Below are 20,536 nucleotides of genomic sequence, written 5' to 3' on the forward strand. Positions count from 1 at the left end.
ATAAAGCCCTTAAACATACTTATACGAACTCAAGAGGTGTCTCACACGGATTCTAGAGGTGGCTCACGTCGTAGCACTTAGTCCCATGTAGCACTTTGTTTCATATCATAACAACTCATATTGAATGGCCATAAGCCCAGAATCTTACAGAAGGAAGGTACTTCATCTTTTCCATTTCTTTTTTTTTTTTTTTTCTTTTTCATACATACACTATACACTTGAAACATTAACATAGTTGCATATCGTGCATAAACCAAATGCTAAGAAGAATCATTAGCCATATGTAAAGCGGATAGTGATACTACTACTCACAGTGTTGTGATGATGTCCTTGTTCCTCCCAGAGTGTGCCCTGCACACATCAACCTTTACAATTTAGTTTCCTTTTCATATCAAATTATTTTCTGTTTCGTTTTACTTCGAAGGAATTTATACATATTAAAAGACATCAAATACATATTCCGACAACATTAGAGGGTTCTACACGTAAAACGGAGCGATCCGCGTTTTTCAGCATGGGCCGCACGTGCGGCTGTGAGCCCCACACGTGCGGCAAGCTCTCCCGCACGTGCGGCAAAATGTCCCGCACGTGCCTTTTAGACAGTGGCCAAGCCCCTATTTTTCACCATTTCCCGCACGTGCGGCCATGACTTCGCACGTGCGGCAGCACCTCCCGCACGTGCGGCCATGACCCCCGCACGTGCGGCGATTCTGCGCAAAATTGTCCAAAAATTCTTGCAAAATCCCACCTTTTGGAAAACATGAACAAGGCTCAAAATAACTTTCCTAATTGGTAAAACATGACCCAAATTCATATAAATACAATGACAATTACATATATCAAACTAATATACTTTAGTTCAACATACACAAGTCCATAAGAGTTCTTTCTTTACATGCCCATAAGCATACTTTGACATAAAGCCATGCTCACACACTTGAGTTCAAAGTAAGAAGATAAAATATAACTTCTCCATGGTTAATTTCAATCGAATCAAACAACCAAGTAAGGTTATCTTGTCCATTAACTTCTTACACACATATAGAATCATCATTCCAACCTCTAAGTGACATGATCATGAAGGTATTTCACACATCCTAAGAAGAAGAGTTATGGGAGTTAATTGAGATATCCTTATACATACCTTGTGCTTAAACTTCCTCAAATTCCCAACCTTTTTGATGATCTCCTCCCTCTACCCTTCAATTTCTCTCTCTTCTCACCTTCTCTTAGGAGATATATGATTCCTAAGTCTTAAGGTCAATAAGACTCTTATAAGCATGAATATATATATAAAGCTTGAATAGGGACGAAAATTAATCGTTTAAGCATCCCCAAATTGAAATTTCACAGAAGCGCTTAATATTACTTAAAAATTATGTTGATTAAATATGTGAAATCAATTTCGGTTAATTAAGCCTCTAAGGCTTCCAATTTCTAATTTAAGCATTCTCATGTAACAGATACTTGTCTTGTTAAATAGATAGACTCCCTTAAACATGCCTTAAACATGGAGTTCACTTTCTTATCCCTAATTTCTCATAGAATTTCACGATGAGCATTCAAAAACTTAAAACAAGAACTGGGAATATATTAGAAAACTTATACGAGGGTCGGGTTATTACACTCTCCCCCCCTTAAATAAGTTTGGTCCTCCAAACTTGTTTTACCTTAGGGTTGGAACAAATGTGGATACTGACGTTGCATTTCCTCCTCTCTTTCCCAAGTTGCGTTAGTTCCGTAATGCTCTTGCCATTCCACTTTTACCATTGGAATTTCTCGATTTTGTAATTGTTTCACTTGTCGGTCCAATATGTGGATTGGTTTTTCCTCATAAGTTAGCTTGTCATCCAATTCAATTTGGTGGTAATCAATGACGTGTGACGGATCCGGAAGGTATTCGCAAAGCATAGAGACATGAAACACATTATGTACTTGACTCATATTTGGCGGGACAGCAACTCGGTAGGCTACTGGACCTACTCTTTCCAGAATTTGAAAGGGACCAACATAACGGGGTGTCAATTTACCTCTTTTTCTAAACCTTGGGTGGCCTTTCATCGGAGTGACCTTTATAAAGACATGATCGTCCGCTTTAAATTCTAAGTTCCTCCGTCGGTTGTCTGCATAAATTTTTTGTCTACTTTGAGCAGTTTTCAATCTCTCCCGAATAATTTTAACCTTTTCAGTGGTCAACTGAACAATTTCAGGCCCGAGTAAGGATTTATCTCCAACTTCAGCCCAACATACGGGAGAACGACATGGTCTTCCATACAGAGCTTCATAGGGTGCCATTTCAATACTTGAGTGGTAACTATTGTTGTATGCGAACTCTATCAATGGTAGGTGGGTTTCCCAACTCTCTTGAAAATCTAACACACACATTCGGAGCATATCCTCTAGAGTCTGTATCGTTCTTTCAGATTGCCCGTCAGTCTGAGGATGAAAAGCTGTGCTGAACTTTAACTCGGTACCCATGGCTTCTTGTAAACTCTGCCAGAACCTGGAAACAAACTTCGGATCTCTATCTGACACAATTGAGACCGGTACACCATGCAGCCTTACAATTTCGTTCACATAAATTACTGCCAATTTGTCTGCATTATATTGAGTCTTCACAGGTAAGAAATGGGCGGACTTAGTTAATCGGTCCACAATGACCCATATTGAATCCATGCCTCGAGGAGTCCGTAGTAACCCCACGACGAAATCCATGGTCAAATGTTCCTATTTCCATTCTGGGATTGGAAGGGGCTGTAGTAACCCTGCTGGCCTCTGATGCTCCGCTTTCACTTGCTGACATTGCAAACATTTAGAGACGAACTCCACGATCTCTTTCTTCATACTAGGCCACCAAAAATTTTGTTTTAAATCTCGGTACATTTTGGTACTCCCTGGATGTATTGCGAATCTTGAAGTGTGTGCTTCTTCCATCAGTTTCTGTTTAAGCTTCAACACATTGGGGACACATACTCGATTTTGGAATTTGAGAACCGAATCCACTAAACTGAACCCCGATTTTGGTTTTGCCTCTAACTCATCACATACTTTCTTTAGAGTATCATCCTCCATTTGATGTAGCTTAATTTCTTCAAGTAGAATCGGTTGGGCCATTACTGCTGCTAATACTACCTCCTGTCCATGTATCACAAGCTCCACATTCATTTTATCCAACTCACTTATCAATTCCTTTTGTTCCGTAACCAGGTTAGCCAAACCTCCCATATTTTTCCGACTAAGAGCATCTGCAACCGTGTTGGCCTTACCAGGATGATAATGGATCTGTAAATCGTAGTCTTTAATTAATTCTAACCACCGACACTGCCGCATGTTCAATTCCTTATGGGTAAAAAGGTACTTGAGACTTTTGTGGTCGGTGTAAACTTCACAGGTAGTACCATACAAATAGTGCCGCCATATCTTTAAAGCAAAATCTATCGCCGCGAGCTCGAGATCATACGTGGGATAATTCTTTTCATGGGGTTTAAGCTGTCGTGAAGCATAGGCGATAACCCTTCCACCTTGCATAAGCACACACCCTAATCCTTTATGGGACGCATCACTGTAAATTACAAACCCTTTGGTGCCAGATGGTAAAGCCAGAACTGGGGCTGTGGTTAACTTCATTTTCAATTCCTGGAAAGCAGATTCCCACTCTTTTGACCATTCAAATGCAACTCCCTTTCGAGTCAATTGTGTAAGTGGCACAGCAATTTTGGAAAAATCTTGAACAAATCTCCTGTAATAGCTAGCTAACCCCATAAAACTACGCACTTCGGTCACATTGGTAGGAGTCGGCCATTTCATAATCGCCTCAATTTTGTGTGGATCAACAGAAACTCCTTCCTTTGTGATAATATGCCCCAGAAATGCCACCTCGAGTAGCCAGAATTCACATTTCTTTAGCTTTGCATACAATTTCTTTTCCCGGAGGGTTTGAAGAATTAAGCGAAGATGGGTCTCATGAGCTTCCACATTCTTTGAATAAATGAGGATATCGTCAATAAAGACTACTACAAATTCATCCAAATAGGGGTTAAAGACACAGTTCATCAAATCCATAAAGGCTGCTGGGGCGTTAGTAACTCCAAAGGGCATAACCAAAAATTCATAATGACCGTACCGGGTTCGAAAAGCTGTCTTCTCAACATCGTCAGCCTTGACTTTTAATTGATGGTACCCAGACCGTAGGTCAATCTTGGAAAAGACTTGTGCCCCTTGAAGCTGATCAAATAAGTCATCGATTCTTGGCAATGGATACTTATTCTTGATTGTGACTTTGTTAAGTTCTCTGTAATCGATACAAAGCCAGAGTGTTCCATCCTTCTTCTTTACGAACAAAACCGGTGCACCCCACGGAGATACACTCGGACGGATAAATCCTTTGTCCAGTAAATCTTGCAACTGTATTTTCAATTCTTTCATCTCAACTGGTGACATTCTGTACGGAGTCTTAGAAATGGGTTGAGTTCCTGGTGCTATTTCAATTGTAAATTCAATTTCACGGTCTATTAACTGTCCTGGTAATTCTTCTGGAAAGATGTCCAGAAATTCACAGACAACTGGAATCATGTCGGTATTCCCATTCGCCACTTGCCCCTCTAGAACACTGCATAAATACCCCTGACACCCTTTCTGAATTAATTTACAAGCCCTTGCTGCAGAAATTAAATAAGGTGGAGAAGTCACTCCACGTCCCTGAAAGGTAGACTCTGATTGTCCCGGAGGGTGGAAACTGATTTGTTTAGTCAAACAATCTATAGTTGCACCATATTCACCCAACCAGTCCATTCCCAGAATAATATCAAAATATGCCATATCAAGAGGTAACAGATTGGCATATACCCGAATATCCCCAAGTTGGAGTTCACAAGTAGCATATACAGAAGTACAAATCATAGGGCCTCCCAAAGGTGAAGACACACACAACATATAAGACAGTTTCTCTTCAGTTTTATCTAAATTAGGAGCAAATAGTTTTGACACAAAAGAGTGGGTGGAGCCAGAATCAAATAAGACAGGAGCGAAATGACCGTGAACAATAAATATACCTGACACCACTGTTGCCGCATTTTGCACATCTCCCGGAACCAATGCGAACACCCTGCCCTGTCTCGCAGTGTCTTTATTATTAGTAAGTTTAGCAGTTGCCTTGGTGTTGGAAGTTGGTGCAGACCCCACTGAACTTGTAGCGGTCCTATTATTACTCTGTTGACTTCTTTGAGGGCAATCCTTGATCAAATGACCCGTCTTACCACATTGAAAACAGGCTCCAGACTTCCGATAGCACGTCCCACGATGCTTCTTCCCACATTCCGGACAAGTCGGCATTGAATCCTGGCTAGGGGTAGTAGTATTTAAATTTCCTAAAGTCTGCTTCTTGTTTGGTGGAGTAGGTGACCCCTTCGACCATTGAGTATTTTGCCTCTTCCCTTTCTATTCCGAAATTCGACTCTAAGTAGCGAGATTCCCTTCCGCTATAACGGCTCTCTCCAACACATCAACATAAGTGGGTAACTTCAACAAGTTGACCTTATCCAGGATAGCGCTCCGTAATCCCCCTTCAAATTTACGCCCCTTCTTATAATCCGTGTCCACCATATGAGGTGCAAACCGAGCTAATTCTGCAAATTGGGCTTCGTATTCGGCGACGGTTTTGTTCCCTTGTCTGAGAGTTTCGAATTATGTTACCTTCTTATCTTGCATGCTTTGAGGGAAATACTTATCATAAAACAATTCTAGGAATCTTTCCCATGTTAATCCTGGGTGTGTAATCCTTGTAAGCATCCACCATCTCCGCGCCTCATCCTTAAGTGTGAAGGCAGCCAGTTGCACTTTTTGAGCTTCGGTGCAAGGAAAGACTTCAAATAATTTTTCTATTCCCAACACCCATGCCTTAGCTTTCATTGGTTCTATCCCTCCTTTGAATGATGGGGGTTGCATCTTTTTAAACTCCTTGGTCAGAGCAATGGTTCGATCTTCAGCAAGGAAATCTTGTACTGCCGGTGGAGGTACCGGTGGTGGTGGTGGTTGTTGTGGCTGTTGCTGTTGCTGTCGTAGGGTCTCCGCCATTTCCATAATCATTCTCTCCATTCTATCCAGCCGGGCAGAAGTAGCATCTTCTGTATCTTCTGTCCTTGTTCTCACCATTGCCTACACAATAATCATTTATACACAATAGACATATTTCAAAAGTGTTAGCATTATCAGAGTAGACTTAACGTTGCCATCACTCTTTCACATACTTTCAGGATGTCATGCAAGATGTCTAAAGCTTTTTCTAGACACCCTAAAGCTCAATGGATCCGTGTGTGAGATAGCAACTCGTGCTCTGATACCACTTGTCACGCCCCAAACTTGCCCCAGAAAGTTTGGTATGACCCAATCAAAAACAGACATATAACCTAGTACATATAGCATATGGGGCCTTATCGGAAGTACAAAATATTAAAAGAATATTAAATCAAACAAACTCCATTGAGCTATTTCTAATATGCCAGGATCTCATGCATCACAAGCACCATAATAGGCTGATAAAGTCCAAAAAAAATATTCCTTAGCAGTACTTATACACAAACACATATACATACCCAGCCCTATAATCGGGCATGTACAAAACTATTGAAGTTATATACATTCATCCTTAGGTGGCCAATCAAAAGTAAGCCAACACTCCACAAACTTCACAAAATAAGTGGCCTTGGATAGTGTCTGGACATACGAAGGTTGACAAAAGAAACCGGGCGTCATGGGTTAGAACTAACCACCTGGTTGGTTACCTACAGAAACAGACATATAGAAAGTGAGCCAGGCTCAGTGAATAGTAATATTTAACTGTAACAATGCTTAACTTGAAACATGACATATATCAATACATATGGAAGTGCAGAGATTACATGGTTAGCCTGATTCTGTGTTCATTTCATAACGGCCTTAGGCCCAGACTTGAACATAAAAGCTTGAAACATCACATCTTAAATCATAATGGCTTAAAGCCCGTGAACATGGTGGCATAGTGCCCTTAAGCATGATGGCATAAAGCCCTTAAACATGGCGGCATAAAGCCCTTAACATGATGGCATAAAGCCCTTAAACATGGCGGCATAAAGCCCTTAAACATACTTATACGAACTCAAGAGGTGTCTCACACGGATTCTAGAGGTGGCTCACGTCGTAGCACTTAGTCCCGTGTAGCACTTTGTTTCATATCATAACAACTCATATTGAATGGCCATAGGCCCAGAATCTTATAGAAGGAAGGTATTTCATCTTTTCCATTTCTTTTTTTTTTTCTTTTTTTCTTTTTCATACATACACTATACACTTGAAACATTAACATTGTTGTATATCGTGCATAAACCAAATGCTAAGAAGAATCATTAGCCATATGTAAAGCGGATAGTGATACTACTACTCACAGTGTTGTGATGATGTGCTTGTTCCTCCCGGAGTGTGCCCTGCACACATTCAACCTTTGCAATTTAGTTTCCTTTTCATATCAAATTATTTTCTGTTTCGTTTTACTTTGAAGGAATTTATACATATTAAAAGACATCAAATACATATTTCGACAACATTAGAGGGTTCTACACGCAAAACGAAGCGTTCTACGTTTTTCAGTATAGGCCGCACGTGCGGCTGTGAGCCCGGCACGTGCGGCAAGCTCTCCCGTACGTGTGGCAAAATGTCCTGCACGTGCCTTTTAGACAGTGGCCAAGCCCCTATTTTTCACCATTTCCCGCACGTGCGGCCATGACTCCCGCACGTGCGGCAGCACCTCCCGCACGTGCGGCCATGACCCCCGCACGTGCGACGATTCTGCCCAAAATTGTCCAAAAATTCTTGCAAAATCCCACCTTTTGGAAAACATGAACAAGGCTCAAAATAACTTTCCTAATTGGTAAAACATGACCCAAATTCATATAAATACAATGACAATTACATACATCAAACTAATATACTTTAGTTCAACATACACAAGTCCATAAGAGTTCTTTCTTTACATGCCCATAAGCATACTTTGACATAAAGCCATGCTCACACACTTGAGTTCAAAGTAAGAAGATAAAATATAACTTCTCCATGGTTAATTTCAATTGAATCAAACAACCAAGTAAGGTTATCTTGTCCATTAACTTCTTATACACATATAGAATCATCATTCCAACCTCTAAGACATGATCATGAAGGTATTTCACACATCCTAAGAAGAAGAGTTATGGGAGTTAATTGAGATATCCTTATACATACCTTGTGCTTAAACTTCCTCAAATTCCCAACCTTTTTGATGATCTCCTCCCTCTACCCTTCAATTTCTCTCTCTCCTCACCTTCTCTTAGGAGATATATGATTCCTAAGTCTTAAGGTCAATAAGACTTTTATAAGCATGTATATATATATAAAGCTTGAATAGGGACGAAAATTAATCGTTTAAGCATCCCCAAATTGAAATTTCACAGAAGCGCTTAATATTACTTAAAAATTATGTTGATTACATATGTGAAATCAATTTTGGTTAATTAAGCCTCTAAGGCTTCCAATTTCTGATTTAAGCATTCTTATGTAACAGATACTTGTCTTGTTAAACAGATAGACTCCCTTAAACATGCCTTAAACATGGAGTTCACTTTCTTATCCCTAATTTCTCATAGAATTTCACGATGAGCATTCAAAAACTTAAAACAAGAACTGGGAATATATTAGAAAACTTATACAAGGGTCGGGTTATTACAAAGCCACTATTCTTTATGTATTCAGTTCACTGATGTTCTTTTATCTTCTTGCTGCCATTACTGTTCTGTTTAAACTGTTAATTCCATGAATCATATTTATTGTTCACTTCTTCTTGCATTTTTTGCCACTGTTCTTGGTCCTGTAGTTCTTGTTTTCTTTATGCTTTTGAGAACCTCACTTCTGTTCTTCATGCAAGCTTTTGAAAATAGGGCAAAGTTGGCTGACATGAAGAGGGAGGTTTCTGCCCTTAAAAAGGAGAACAAAACTCTTCAATCAAAAATGAAAAAACTGGAAGACCAGGCTGAGGCTGCCACCAAAGCCCAAACCCTAGCCGAAGAAAAGGCCGAATCTGCTGAGGCCATCAAGAAGGTTGCCGAGGCCGAGAAGAGAGAAGCTGAGGACAAAAAGGCCCAAGCCGAAAAGGAACTTCAGGAGGCCTTGGCCACTAAAGACGCTGAAATCAAAGCGGCCGACGAAAAAGCCTATGCCCAAGGAATGGTCGATGTTACAGAGGAATACAAATTACAAGTTAGGCAGGCATGCAACAGGGGCTTTTCCCTTGGTTGGATGTCCCTGGCCAAAAAGCTCAATATTCTTGAAGATTTACCTCTGCGCAAGGCCGAAGCTATTCCTCTCCCATTCCCTCCTCCTCCTCCTCCTCCAAGTCAAGCTGAAGAAGAATCTGAATCTGAGTCTGAAGATGAGGAGGAAGGTGAGGATGAGGCTTTAGTAAGGAAATCCAAGGAGGCTGTTGGGCCTAAGTCTCCTTCTCTGAATGAGCAGGTCTTGGACTTGACTCAAGATGATGATGGCGATGCAGTTGCCAAGGAAACTACTCCTGAACAGGCCTCATCTAACGTTCCTCCAGTCGAAAAAAGTCTTGATGAAACCCTTGCGCAGATTGACGCCGAAATCGAGGCAGAAAAGATTGCCGAAGTAGCTCTCCAGGAACCAGCCGAGGTAGTTCTCCAAGAATCGGCTGAGGTCCAGTCTCAAATTGCGCCTGAAGTAGAAGAATCACAACTTTGATGTCCCTCTTTTCTTGTCTTTTGTACTTTTTTGTTTCCTAGACAGTAGAAGCTTATCTGTACAGCTGATGTGCCTTCTGTTTGTGTTGGATATTTTAACATAACCATCTTTCTTTGAATGACTGCATTCTTTTTTGCCTTTTCTTTGACTGCCTCTGTTTGATTCTATACTTAGAATTTTTTGCATATATCATATGTATTCTTTCTTCCTTGTGCAATCTTCTCGGGATAACATACCTCGGATACATAAACTTCTCGGTTTTAATCTTAACAAGTGCTGAGTATCATGCTGGTTTAACTTGACTTGTAAATTGTCCACAAATTTCAACAAGTGTTTAAGCAATACTCTTTAGTTTAACCAACTTGTAAATTGTCCACAAATTTCAACAAGTGGTAAACAATGATCTCGGCTTAACTTAACTTGTAAATTGTCTACAAATTTCAACAAGTGTTAAGCAATATTTTTTGGTTTGACCAACTTGTAAATTGTCCACAAATTTTAACAAGTGGTAAACAATGATCTCGGCTTAACTTAACTTGTAAATTGTCCACAAATTTCAACAAGTGTTAAGCAATACTTTTTGGTTTAACCAACTTGTAAATTGTCCACAAATTTCAACAAGTGGTAAACAACGATCTCGGCTTAACTTAACTTGTAAATTGTCCACAAATTTCAACAAGTGTTAAGCAATACTTTTCTCTTCCCTCTGCCCCCTAATGTGAGCTTGAGTTTCACTTGGGTTCGCATTATACATGTATTCCAGAGACAATGTCAAGTATCTTGAAAACAGTACTGAATCTTTATTTATTTATTTCGGCAAATCGCCAAAGAACAAAGGAATTCTAATGATAGAAAAATTTCAAAAGGCTTTCCCCAGTTGATCTTCTCGGCGTAGTTCGATATGCCCAGAGTATATTTGGGCAGTTCGTCTACCCATTTTCTTTTTACTGCCTGTAGCCTCTTCTTTATTCCATCAAAGATTATTTTGTTGGATGCCTTTGCTTGTTCATTACTTTGGGGAAAACTTGGTGTTGAGAAGTAGTTCTTGGTCTTGAATTTTGCACAAAAGTTCTTCATCCCTATCCTGGACGAGGATTTTCTTTAGTTGATCTTCTCAGCTGGCTCTTTGCCGACGTCTTCTAGGACTTCCACGTCCTCTTCTTCAATTTCTGCCTTCTCTAGCTCTTGAATGCTGCAAGTAGACTTCATTGCTGCCATGGAGCAACTTTTTGCCTATAGTTGATCACCCCTGACTTCTTCTATCCCATGCTCTGTTGGGAATCGCAACAGTTGATGTAATGTTGAGGGAACTGCCCCCATCGCATGCAACCATGGTCTTCCCAAGATGATGTTATAAGGGGAGGGTGTGTTGATGACGGTGAATTCTGTCTTGATTTTCCTGGTGCCAGCCTGCACTTCTAAGCTTACTGCTCCCAGTGGCCATGTCGGCGTTCCATTGAACCCGACCATTGGGCCGTTGGATCGTTCCATGTCATATGGGTGAAGGCTGAGCTCCTTGTAACATCAGATATACATGATGTCACAAGAGCTTCCTTGGTCAATCAAGATGCGTTTCACTTGGCATTCCCTAACCTGGCGGGATACTACCAAGGCATCACTATGCGGGTGCTGGACCATCTCTAGGTCGGCTTCAGTGAAGGTTATTATCGGTCCCTGGTACTGTTCTGCCCGATGTCTTTTTTCTCTGACTTGATAGATATGTTGCAGGTGTTTTACCTTTTGGATTTCTCCTCGGATTTCATTTTCGTTGACATTTAAGTGGATTACGTTGATTACCCGAGGTCCTTCTGCCTGTGGCTGTTGTACTGGGGGAGGTGGGGCTGCTGGTGCTTGAGCCAATCTCGCCCGTTCTTCCCTTGTTCTGGTTTCATCGACAAGGTCTCTCAGATGTCCTTGTCTTACCAGGTCTTCCAAAATATGTTTTAGGGTTCTGCAACCCTGAGTCGTATGTCCATCTGCATTGTGGTAGGCACAATGCCTACCAATGTTTCTTCCCATGAACTCTCCTGGAGTTCTTTCTGGCGTTCTGAAATAGGGTTGGTTTCGAATTTGATCTAGGACTTTGGGAATTGGGATCCGGAACACGGTTGTTACTGCTTGTGTAGCCCTTAGTTCTGTCTCTTGCCTGCTCGTTCTATTGTTACCTCGGCCTTGCTTCTGCGAGCCATTCCCTTTTTCCTGCTTTATTTCTTTATTTCCCGATGTATCCTCCTCGGCTCTGGCATACTTCTCGATTCTTGCCATGAGGTCTTCCATGCTTTTTGGCAATGTTTTTGCCAAAGATTTCCGTAATGGGCAGTTATCTTTCAGGCCGTTCTTGAAGGACACAACCGCCACCTCTTGGTTGCAATCAGGTATTCGATTGAACACCTCGTAGTACCTTTTTGCGTAGGCCCTAAGGCCTTCATCCTTGGCGATCTTTAAAGCCATCAGTGCGTCGACCCTTAAGGGCTGAAGTTTATTCGTCACAAACCTGGCCACAAACATCTCGGCCATGCCTTCCCAAGTCTTTACGCTTCCCTTCGGTAGTTTATGGAACCAATCTGATGCAATTTCCCCAAAGGACGAGGGGAATACTTTGCAGAGCAACGGCTCGTTCCCACTATATAATGCCATTGAATTCAGGTATAGCTCGACGTGGAAGTTTGGATCTGACTTACCATCATATATTTGGAACCTCCGCATACTGAATCTCTTTGGTGCTTGGAATTTGTCCAGTTCCACCGAGAATGGTGTCTTCGGCTTAACCGGGTAAGTCACCTCGACTTCAGCATTCTGTTGCTTCCTTTTGAGGTAATCTCTCAAGTTTTCTTTACTCCTCTCTGGAGCTCGGCTATCTCTGGACTTCAATCTCTTCAGCACATTACTTTCGGCCTCGTGGTGGGCTCGTTTTGATCTCTCTCCATGTGTTGTATTAAAGCAGAGCGCCTGCCCTTGAACATGCCGATGTTCTTTGGGCTCTGGATCCTTCGTGTGATACGTTCTTCGGGACTCCGCTCGTCTCGGCTCTTCTCGCCTGCCTTCCTTGGAAGGTCGGTGAAAGTGCCTTCCGCTTCTGGTGTGCTGAGGGACTTCGGGGATTGTTCTTCTTCCTCCCTTCTGGGTATTAGTTGCGGGCATCGGCGTATCCTGCAGCGGGTATGGTGGCTGCATGACATTATTTTGCATCATGAAGTTGACGACCGACTGTAGGTCTGCCAACTTGTTCGCCATTTCTTTTACTTCTTCATCCCTCCGTAGGCACCTCTCCCTTCATACGTGAAGGTTGTCTTCGTGATAGTACTTGCCTTGGTCTGTTCTCTTCGAAGTATCGCCCTCCTGGCCGACGTCTTTTTCACCGTGGCCTTGGTCATGAGTTTCTGCATTGTGGTTGTCTCCTTCAACGTCAAGGTCAATTGGTCTGCCACTCCCAGCAGGAGTGTCGCCCCCAATGTTTTCCTTCTGTCCGTTATTGGCCATCTATTCTTCTAAGATTCCCACAGACGGTGCCAAATTGTGTGGGTGATTTTCTGACCACACTGCCCACCTAGTAATCAGCTGGAGAGCACCGGCAGAATAGATGGCTTCAGCAAACCTGTAACAGAAAGAAAAGGCTTCGGCGGTGGCTCTTCCACCCGGGGGCACTCCGACGATCAAGTCAGTATATCTCTCAAAGATAATCAAGTGCTAAACTCACTACTCAAAGCATAAAACTGCATACCTTAGACCCACAGGGGTGCCTCTCTTTTATAGTTTACTCAATCCTAGTCCCACTAGAAGCCTGACTTTTATGGACTCCCATTCAGTGCTTACTTTGGATTTCTCAAGAGATAAAGATAAACTTCCTAAGAGTTTTATCCTTATCTTAGCAAAGTCTTCTCTTTACTCTAGGACTCTTGCCCCTTATCCATTATCCGCTTATCTCGGATTCCGATATCTTGGGAAATAACCTCGGCCTCGCCGAGACAACCTCGGCGTCACAACCAGGACACGTGGCACTTCGGCTGACACGTCGGCATCACCTTGCCACGTGTTGGTATTCAGAAAATACATCCCCACAAATAGTTATGTTTAGTTTATTATAATTAAAATTTTTAAGCCTTAAGGAAAATTAGTGAGTTTTGAATTGAATAGTGCAATTTTAGAGAATTCATAAGTTAATTCCACTTGTTGGGTATTTTTGTGAATCAACCAATTATAATGCCTTTAATCATGGTATTCTAAGTGAATCAGTAGTTTAGAGAATGTTTTACTTTCGATACTCATACATGAAACAAACTTAAAATCTGTGTGCTTCTATTTGTTCATGCTTCCCTACCTCAAGTTACAGTACAGGAAATTACACTTTTGGCGATCAAATTTGGTGACTAAAAAAAATTTAGTTACCAAAAGTTATGGAATTGGTGACCAAAATTTATATTAGTAAGTAGAAGATTTAGCTATAAAATTTTTTTAGTTGGGGTATTATTGATTATTGGCGACTAAAAAAATTTTTAGTCGCTAAAAATGCCACAATTGGCAACAAAATTTTTTTTTAGTCACTCTAGAGTTAGTTTTGGCTACTAAAATTATTTAGTCGCCGAATGAAAAAAAAAAAACTTTTTATCTTTTGGTCGCCAAAAATTCATTTTCAGCGACCAAAACATATTTTAGTCGCTATAGAGTTAGTTTTGGCTACTAAAATAATTTAGTTACCGAATGAAAAACAAAAAATTACTTTTTATCTTTGGTGACCAAAAGTTTAGTCGCCAAAAAATTAAGTTCAGCGACCAAAACATATTTTTGTCTCCAAAGATGATATTTAATGAGCTGGGTATGTACGTAATTCAAATATTTGTCTATAGTATACTTTTGCACTAAAAGAAATTTAGTCACCAATAAGTAGTATAATTTTATTTTTAATCTTTGGTGACTAAAAAAATTTGGTTGCCTTTAGTTGACTTTTGTTGACTAAAATTTTTAGTCGGCAATTGTAATTAAAATATTGAAAGAAGGATTTTGAATTTTTGGAGGGTTCCTTACTTAATTAACGACAAAGTTATGTTTTAGTCGGGGAAAATAAGTTAACAAGGATGTAAAACGGATGGCTAAGATCACTTGAAGAACCAACGGATGAGATCAATACCTTACCAATAAAATATTAGGGTTATCTTTGTTTCAGATGTGAGAGAGAGAGAGAGAGAGAGAGAGAGAGAGAGAGAGGAGAAGATGAAGGGATGAGGAGTCCCGCTGCGTCGTTGTCCCGTCGTTGCTCCTCCTCGCATTCGTCGGCAATCGGAGCACCTCCTTCTCTTCCGCCATTGTCATCATGACTGCCGTGACCACCATTGTCGCCGCTAACACCTACTTTATTGCCCTCTTTTCACGCCGCCGCCGTTTTTTCCTCTTCCGTCGATCTTCACAGATCCACCTCCACCACTGCGAGATCTAGAGACTTCATCGCTGAGAAGAGACTCTATTGATACTCCATCTCGCGTATGCTTTCTCTTTCTCTCTCTCTCTCTCTATATATATATATGTATGTATATGTATATAGATATGTATCGTGGCGGAGGCACATTAGGCCCATGGGGGGTCACGTGTCCCCTTGGGTTTTGGGAATTTTTTTTCAAACATAAAGAAAATATTTTAAATAAAAAAATTTATAAAAATATTATTTAAAGTGAAATGCCAATGACATTTAAAATTATGAGAATAATAATGATTATTTTGATTGAAAATAAAGAGAATATGATAAGTCATATTATTATTTATGAAAATTTCAATATAATGGTGATATCTATTATTATTGACATGAAAACATAATTAATTTCAATGAAGATATAAAATTTATTGGATTGTTAGTTACATTTGACATGTAGAGTTTATCATCCATGTGTTTCTTTCCATTCATAACTAAAATCACCATTATATAAATTATAATCAAGCAACACATCTTCAATTATAAAAAAGAAAAAAATTACAATAGGTCATAATTAATATCAGAATGAGTCATAACTAACTATTACTTGATATATCTGAAATCTTGAATAAGTCATCATCCAACACACAAATTAATCCACATTCCCAGTTAACTGCTTCCCATGCAAATCACCTTTACCCCGCAACATGACAGACATGTTCGGCCACCTACCAGGAAAATTTGTGGAAGAAAAAATGAAGGGGCAAGCTGGAAGAGCTGATGGCAAGAGATTTGAAGGGGGTTGGCAACCGGTGTTTTATAGAGGGAGAGCTGCCGGTCCTAGACGAAGTGGTCCAGGCTTGAAGCTGTTCTCCATTTTTGTTGACAACCTTCCGTATGATATGGATCCTAAAGGCATGTTTATTATGTTCTCAAAGTTTGGAGTGGTGAAGCATGCCTACATATCATTTAAGCGCAGCAAAGTGGGAACAAGATTTGGGTTTGTTCGGTACGAGTGTGTAGTGGCAGCAAAGATGGCGATCCAGAAGGCAAATGGGGTCTGGTGTGGCAAGAAACAACTGAAGGTAAAGTTCGCAGATTATGATAATGAGAAGAATTATCAGAGATCGGTGTCTGGAGAAGCTCATGAGAAACGACTACGAGTGGAAGGTGTAGCAGGGGATGGCGGTGAACCAAATGCATCCAATGTGCCTGTTCGTAAAGGCATTGGGGTGAGTACATGTAGAGGAACAAAATCGTATGCAGACATAGTGAAGGAAGGGGGGGACGAGGCGGATAAGCTGTTAAAAGTGGTAGTTTTAGACGAAGGCAGTGACTGGTTACAGAGATGTATGGTGGTGCGTATCAAGAGTATGTCGATGCTGGGGGAGATGCAGAGCTTGCTCTGGAATTCCAGTGTACATGAAATCCATTTTCGTTTTGGAGGTGGGAATTTAATTCTATTAAATTTTCCAACCGAAGAGCTTTTACACCAGAAGTTTAGTTTGGTGGCAGACCTCATTCAAGATCTCTGTGACGGTATAAGATTATGGGATGACGATTTGCCGATGATGACTTCTAGGCTAGTTTGGTTGCACTGTTATGGTATTCCTTTCCATGCATGGAACACTAGCACACTTCATAGTATTGGATCTTTATGGGGGGACATCATCAGAGTGGAAGATAACCTTGTGGGATCAAAATCACTGAACTGTGGCAAGGTATTGGTTCATACTAGGTCCTTGGAAGCAATTAGCTCATCGGTAGAGGTCGAGTGTAATAAGAGAATTTACAAGGTTACGGTGGGGGAAGGAAGTTACAGTGTAAATTTTGACTATGAGATGCGCCAGAAATGGGGGCTGAACATCTCTTTACCTTCCCGGGCGGAGAGTTCAGTTGCCGGAGTTAACCCTCAACAAGATGTCAGAATCGAGGAGGACAACCACTCAGACCAAAAGCAGCATGGGAACTTGGTTTTGGTGGCGTCAGACCAGGGGAACACCATTTCGATGGTGAATGATACTTTTGCAGACAGTGGCTTCGTGAAGGATGGTGGCATGCACGAATGCCTAGTAGAACAGGTGGAGGTTAACGTGAGGAAGGATAACAGCTGTTTTGCAGAGGAGGTTAGCATGCTAAAAAAGGTACCAAGAATAGTAAGTGTTGACAGCAGGGTGGCCTCGGGTGGGTTTCCGTTACTCACTCCAGGATTTGTTAAGGGTTTGAGTGGGTCGGAGGGGAGGAGACCCAGTATTAATATTGAGGTAGTATTAGAAGGGGCCCAAGAAGGAGGTCCTGTTGATGGGCCTAGCTGTCCGCTTATTAACAAAGTGGCTCCCCAAACTCCAAAAGGATTGGCCCAGTCCCGAGAACAGACTCGGTGTCTATCACAAGCCCATGAGCCTGTAAGGGTCAATACTACTACCGTGGGCAGAGAACCAGTGGTTCCAGTTAACACCCATCGTCCTCAGGAAGGCAAGGAAGGAGGTTCGAGAGGAAGGGGAAGGAGAAGAGTGTCCAGAAATGGTGCTTCATTTTCAGGTAGTTTTCAGCGGGGTGCGTTACTCAGGGCTGCGGTTGCAGTCCTCTCACACTCTCAGTCCCAGAACAGCCGATCGAGTAGGAGAAGGAAGCTGGCTATCGAGGAAGCTTACGCCACCTTGCAGCTTGGCAAACGTCTGGGTATGAACTGTGAAGGGAAGGAGAATGAAGTGGTACAAAAGATTGTTGAGCTAGAGCTACAAGATGCAGAGCGGTTTGACAAAATTGCAGAAGGGGGTTAGGAGGGTCAGACCTAAGGGGCTGTGAATTGGGGGTGTTAGCACGGTTAAAGCTTGATTCCAATGAAGATCATGTCTTGGAATGTTAGAGGATTGGGGAGGCTGGAAAAACGTCGTAGAGTGAAACAGCTGATTAAAGAAAAAAGAGTAGATGTTGTACTCCTTCAAGAAACAAAGAGCAGAGATATTGATGTTCCCTTTGTGCGATCTATTTGGCCTTGGGAGAAGCTGGAGTTTATGGCGGCAGATTCGGATGGGAGTGCTGGAGGGCTCTTGAGTATTTGGAACCCTGAAGTTTTCTCCTTATCAGAGGGTTGCAGTAACAGAAATTTTTTGCTTCTATCAGGTACTCTGTCTAGTTCATTTGAGTGTGTTTTCTTAAATATTTACGCTCCAAATGATGTGGTTCAAAGAGCTAAGCTGTGGGACTCTATCCTCAATATAAGATCCTCTTTCCAAAAGCCTTGGTGCATGGGTGGTGATTATAATGAGATTAGAGTTCCAGATGAAAGAAGAGGATGCACTAGAAGTTCCAAAGGGATGCAGGATTTTAATAATTTTGTTGATCTGCTGGAATTGATGGATTTACCAATGTTGGGTAGGAAGTTTACATGGTGTAATTCTGTGGACGGTGCTAGGTGGAGTAGAATTGATAGGTTTTTGTTGGATCCCTTATGGGTAGAAACCTTTAGTTTGAAGTTGTGAGGCTTACCTAGACTGGTGTCCGACCACTGTTCTCTATTGCTTACGGAAGATGAGAAAAACTGGGGCCCTAAGCCGTTTAGGTTTCTGAATGCTTGGACCCTGCATCCTAGCTTCTTGTCTGTTGTGCAAAAGTCCTGGTTGGATGCGCAGGTACAAGGGTGGGCTGGGTTCAGAGTAAAGGTGAAATTGTGTAGTCTCAAAGCCGAGTTGAAACGGTGGAACTCTGAGGTGTTTGGTTGCGTGGAGGACCAACTTAGAAAGGCTGAAGCTGAGTTGCATGAGCTGGTTCTGGTGGCAGAAATGGGGACTCTAGATCCTCATGAAGTTGTTAGAAGAAGGGAGGTAAAAAACTTGGTGTGGTCATATAGAAAGAAATTGGATTGGATATGGTTCCAAAAGTCTAGAGTAAATTGGGCTCAGAATGGTGATCGGAACACCAGGTTTTTTCATATTATGGCTAGCCAAAGGCAGAATAGGAACTTAGTGGACTCAGTGGTTGTGGAGGGGGTTCGCGTTGAAGATCCAGCTTTGGTAAAACTAGAAGTGCTGAGGTTCTTTTCAAAGGCATTTTCGGAAGATTGGCTATCTCGTCCTAAATTGTCCGGTAGTTTTGTGAGGATCAATAGTGCTAAGGTGGGGGAGTTTCTTGATCCTGAGTTCACTTTGGAAGAAGTTTGGGAGGCTGTAAAAGACTGTAATGGGAATAAAGCTCCGGGGCCGGATGGTTTCAACATGATGTGTATCCAGAAATGCTGGAAGACTATGAAAAGTGATTTATTCCAGTTTATGCAGGAGTTCTACCAGCACAGTAAGCTGGTCTCGGGATTAAATAGCTCTTTTATCACCTTAGTTCCTAAGATTTCTAGTCCCTCGGGTTTGTCAGATTTTAGACCAATTAGTTTGGTGGGTGTAGTGTATAAAATCTTGGCTAAGGTTCTCTCCAAAAGGTTGAAAAGGGTGCTTCCAGATGTAATTGGAGTAGTGCAGACTGCCTTTTTGGGGGGGAGGAATATCTTCGATGGGGTTATGATTGCCAATGAGGTGGTGGATTGGTGGAAGAAGTCTAAAGAAAAGGGTGTCATTTTTAAACTTGACTTTCAAAAAGCTTATGATTCGGTCAACTGGGGTTACCTTTTTTCTATGATGGCCAATCTTGGGTTTGGGGAGAGATGGCTGGATTGGATGAAAACTTGTGTCACCACGGCCAGAGTTTCAATTCTTGTTAATGGGTCACCAACAGAAGAGTTCAGTCCACAGAAGGGGTTAAGGCAAGGTGATCATCTCTCCCCCTTTTTGTTCAACATTGCAGCTGAGGGTCTCAATGTGTTGTTGGAAAGGGCTAAAGCTTTGGGCGTTATTAAGGGAGCTTCTATTGGGTCAGGAAACTTGAATCTGTCCCATCTCCAATTTGCCGATGACACTATTCTTTTTTGCGATGCTGAGTGGGAGGAGATAGTAAATGTTAAGAGGATTCTTAGATGCTTCGAGATTATGTCAGGCCTTAAAATAAATTTCCACAAAAGTGTGGTGTGCGGAGTTGGGATTAGTGGAGAGTTGGCTCAAGCCTTTGCCTCTAAACTTTATTGTCTAAGTAAGCAGCTTCCTCTTCTGTACCTGGGGTTACCCCTAGGTGCTAACCCAAGAAGAAAGAAGACTTGGCAACCTGTGGTGGAGAAGGTAAAAGCTAAATTAGCCTTATGGAAGAGAAGGACGCTTTCATTTGCGGGTCGTCTAACCCTGATCAAATCTGTCCTTGATAGTCTGCTTGGTTACTACCTCTCTCTCTTCAAATTACCTAAAGGGGTAGCTAAGGAGATTGATAAGTGGAGGGCAACATTTTTATGGGGCAGTTCAGAAATCCGGAGGAAGATTCATTTGGTAAACTGGA

General features: G+C 41.6%; 1 protein-coding gene across 1 annotated transcript; it reads right to left on the reverse strand.

The window, feature by feature from the left end:
- Positions 1–2,727: 2,727 nt before the first annotated feature.
- LOC145821882 (uncharacterized) lies at positions 2,728–5,331 on the reverse strand. The gene is made up of 2 exons (XM_082918458.1): positions 4,366–5,331; positions 2,728–3,636 (listed from the first exon to the last, which is right to left on the reverse strand). The coding sequence occupies exons 1-2, from the start codon at positions 5,329–5,331 to the stop codon at positions 2,728–2,730; spliced, it is 1,875 nt and encodes a 624-aa protein (XP_082774584.1).
- Between the last annotated feature and the right edge of the window lie 15,205 nt (positions 5,332–20,536).

Source organism: Camellia sinensis, chromosome 1 (genome assembly GCF_055761805.1).
Source record: "Camellia sinensis isolate YWXY chromosome 1, ASM5576180v1, whole genome shotgun sequence".
In the NCBI taxonomy this organism is placed as follows: domain Eukaryota; kingdom Viridiplantae; phylum Streptophyta; class Magnoliopsida; order Ericales; family Theaceae; genus Camellia; species Camellia sinensis.

Excerpts from the sequence above, each read along its gene's own strand:
- LOC145821882 (XM_082918458.1), bottom strand. The coding sequence starts at position 5,331 with ATGCCGACTTGTCCGGAATGTGGGAAGAAGCATCGTGGGACGTGCTAT. Across the intron at positions 3,637-4,365 it reads AAGGATTTATCCGTCCGAGT|GAATTGAAAATGAAGTTAAC; the intron begins GTATCTCCGTGG and ends TCTGCTTTCCAG.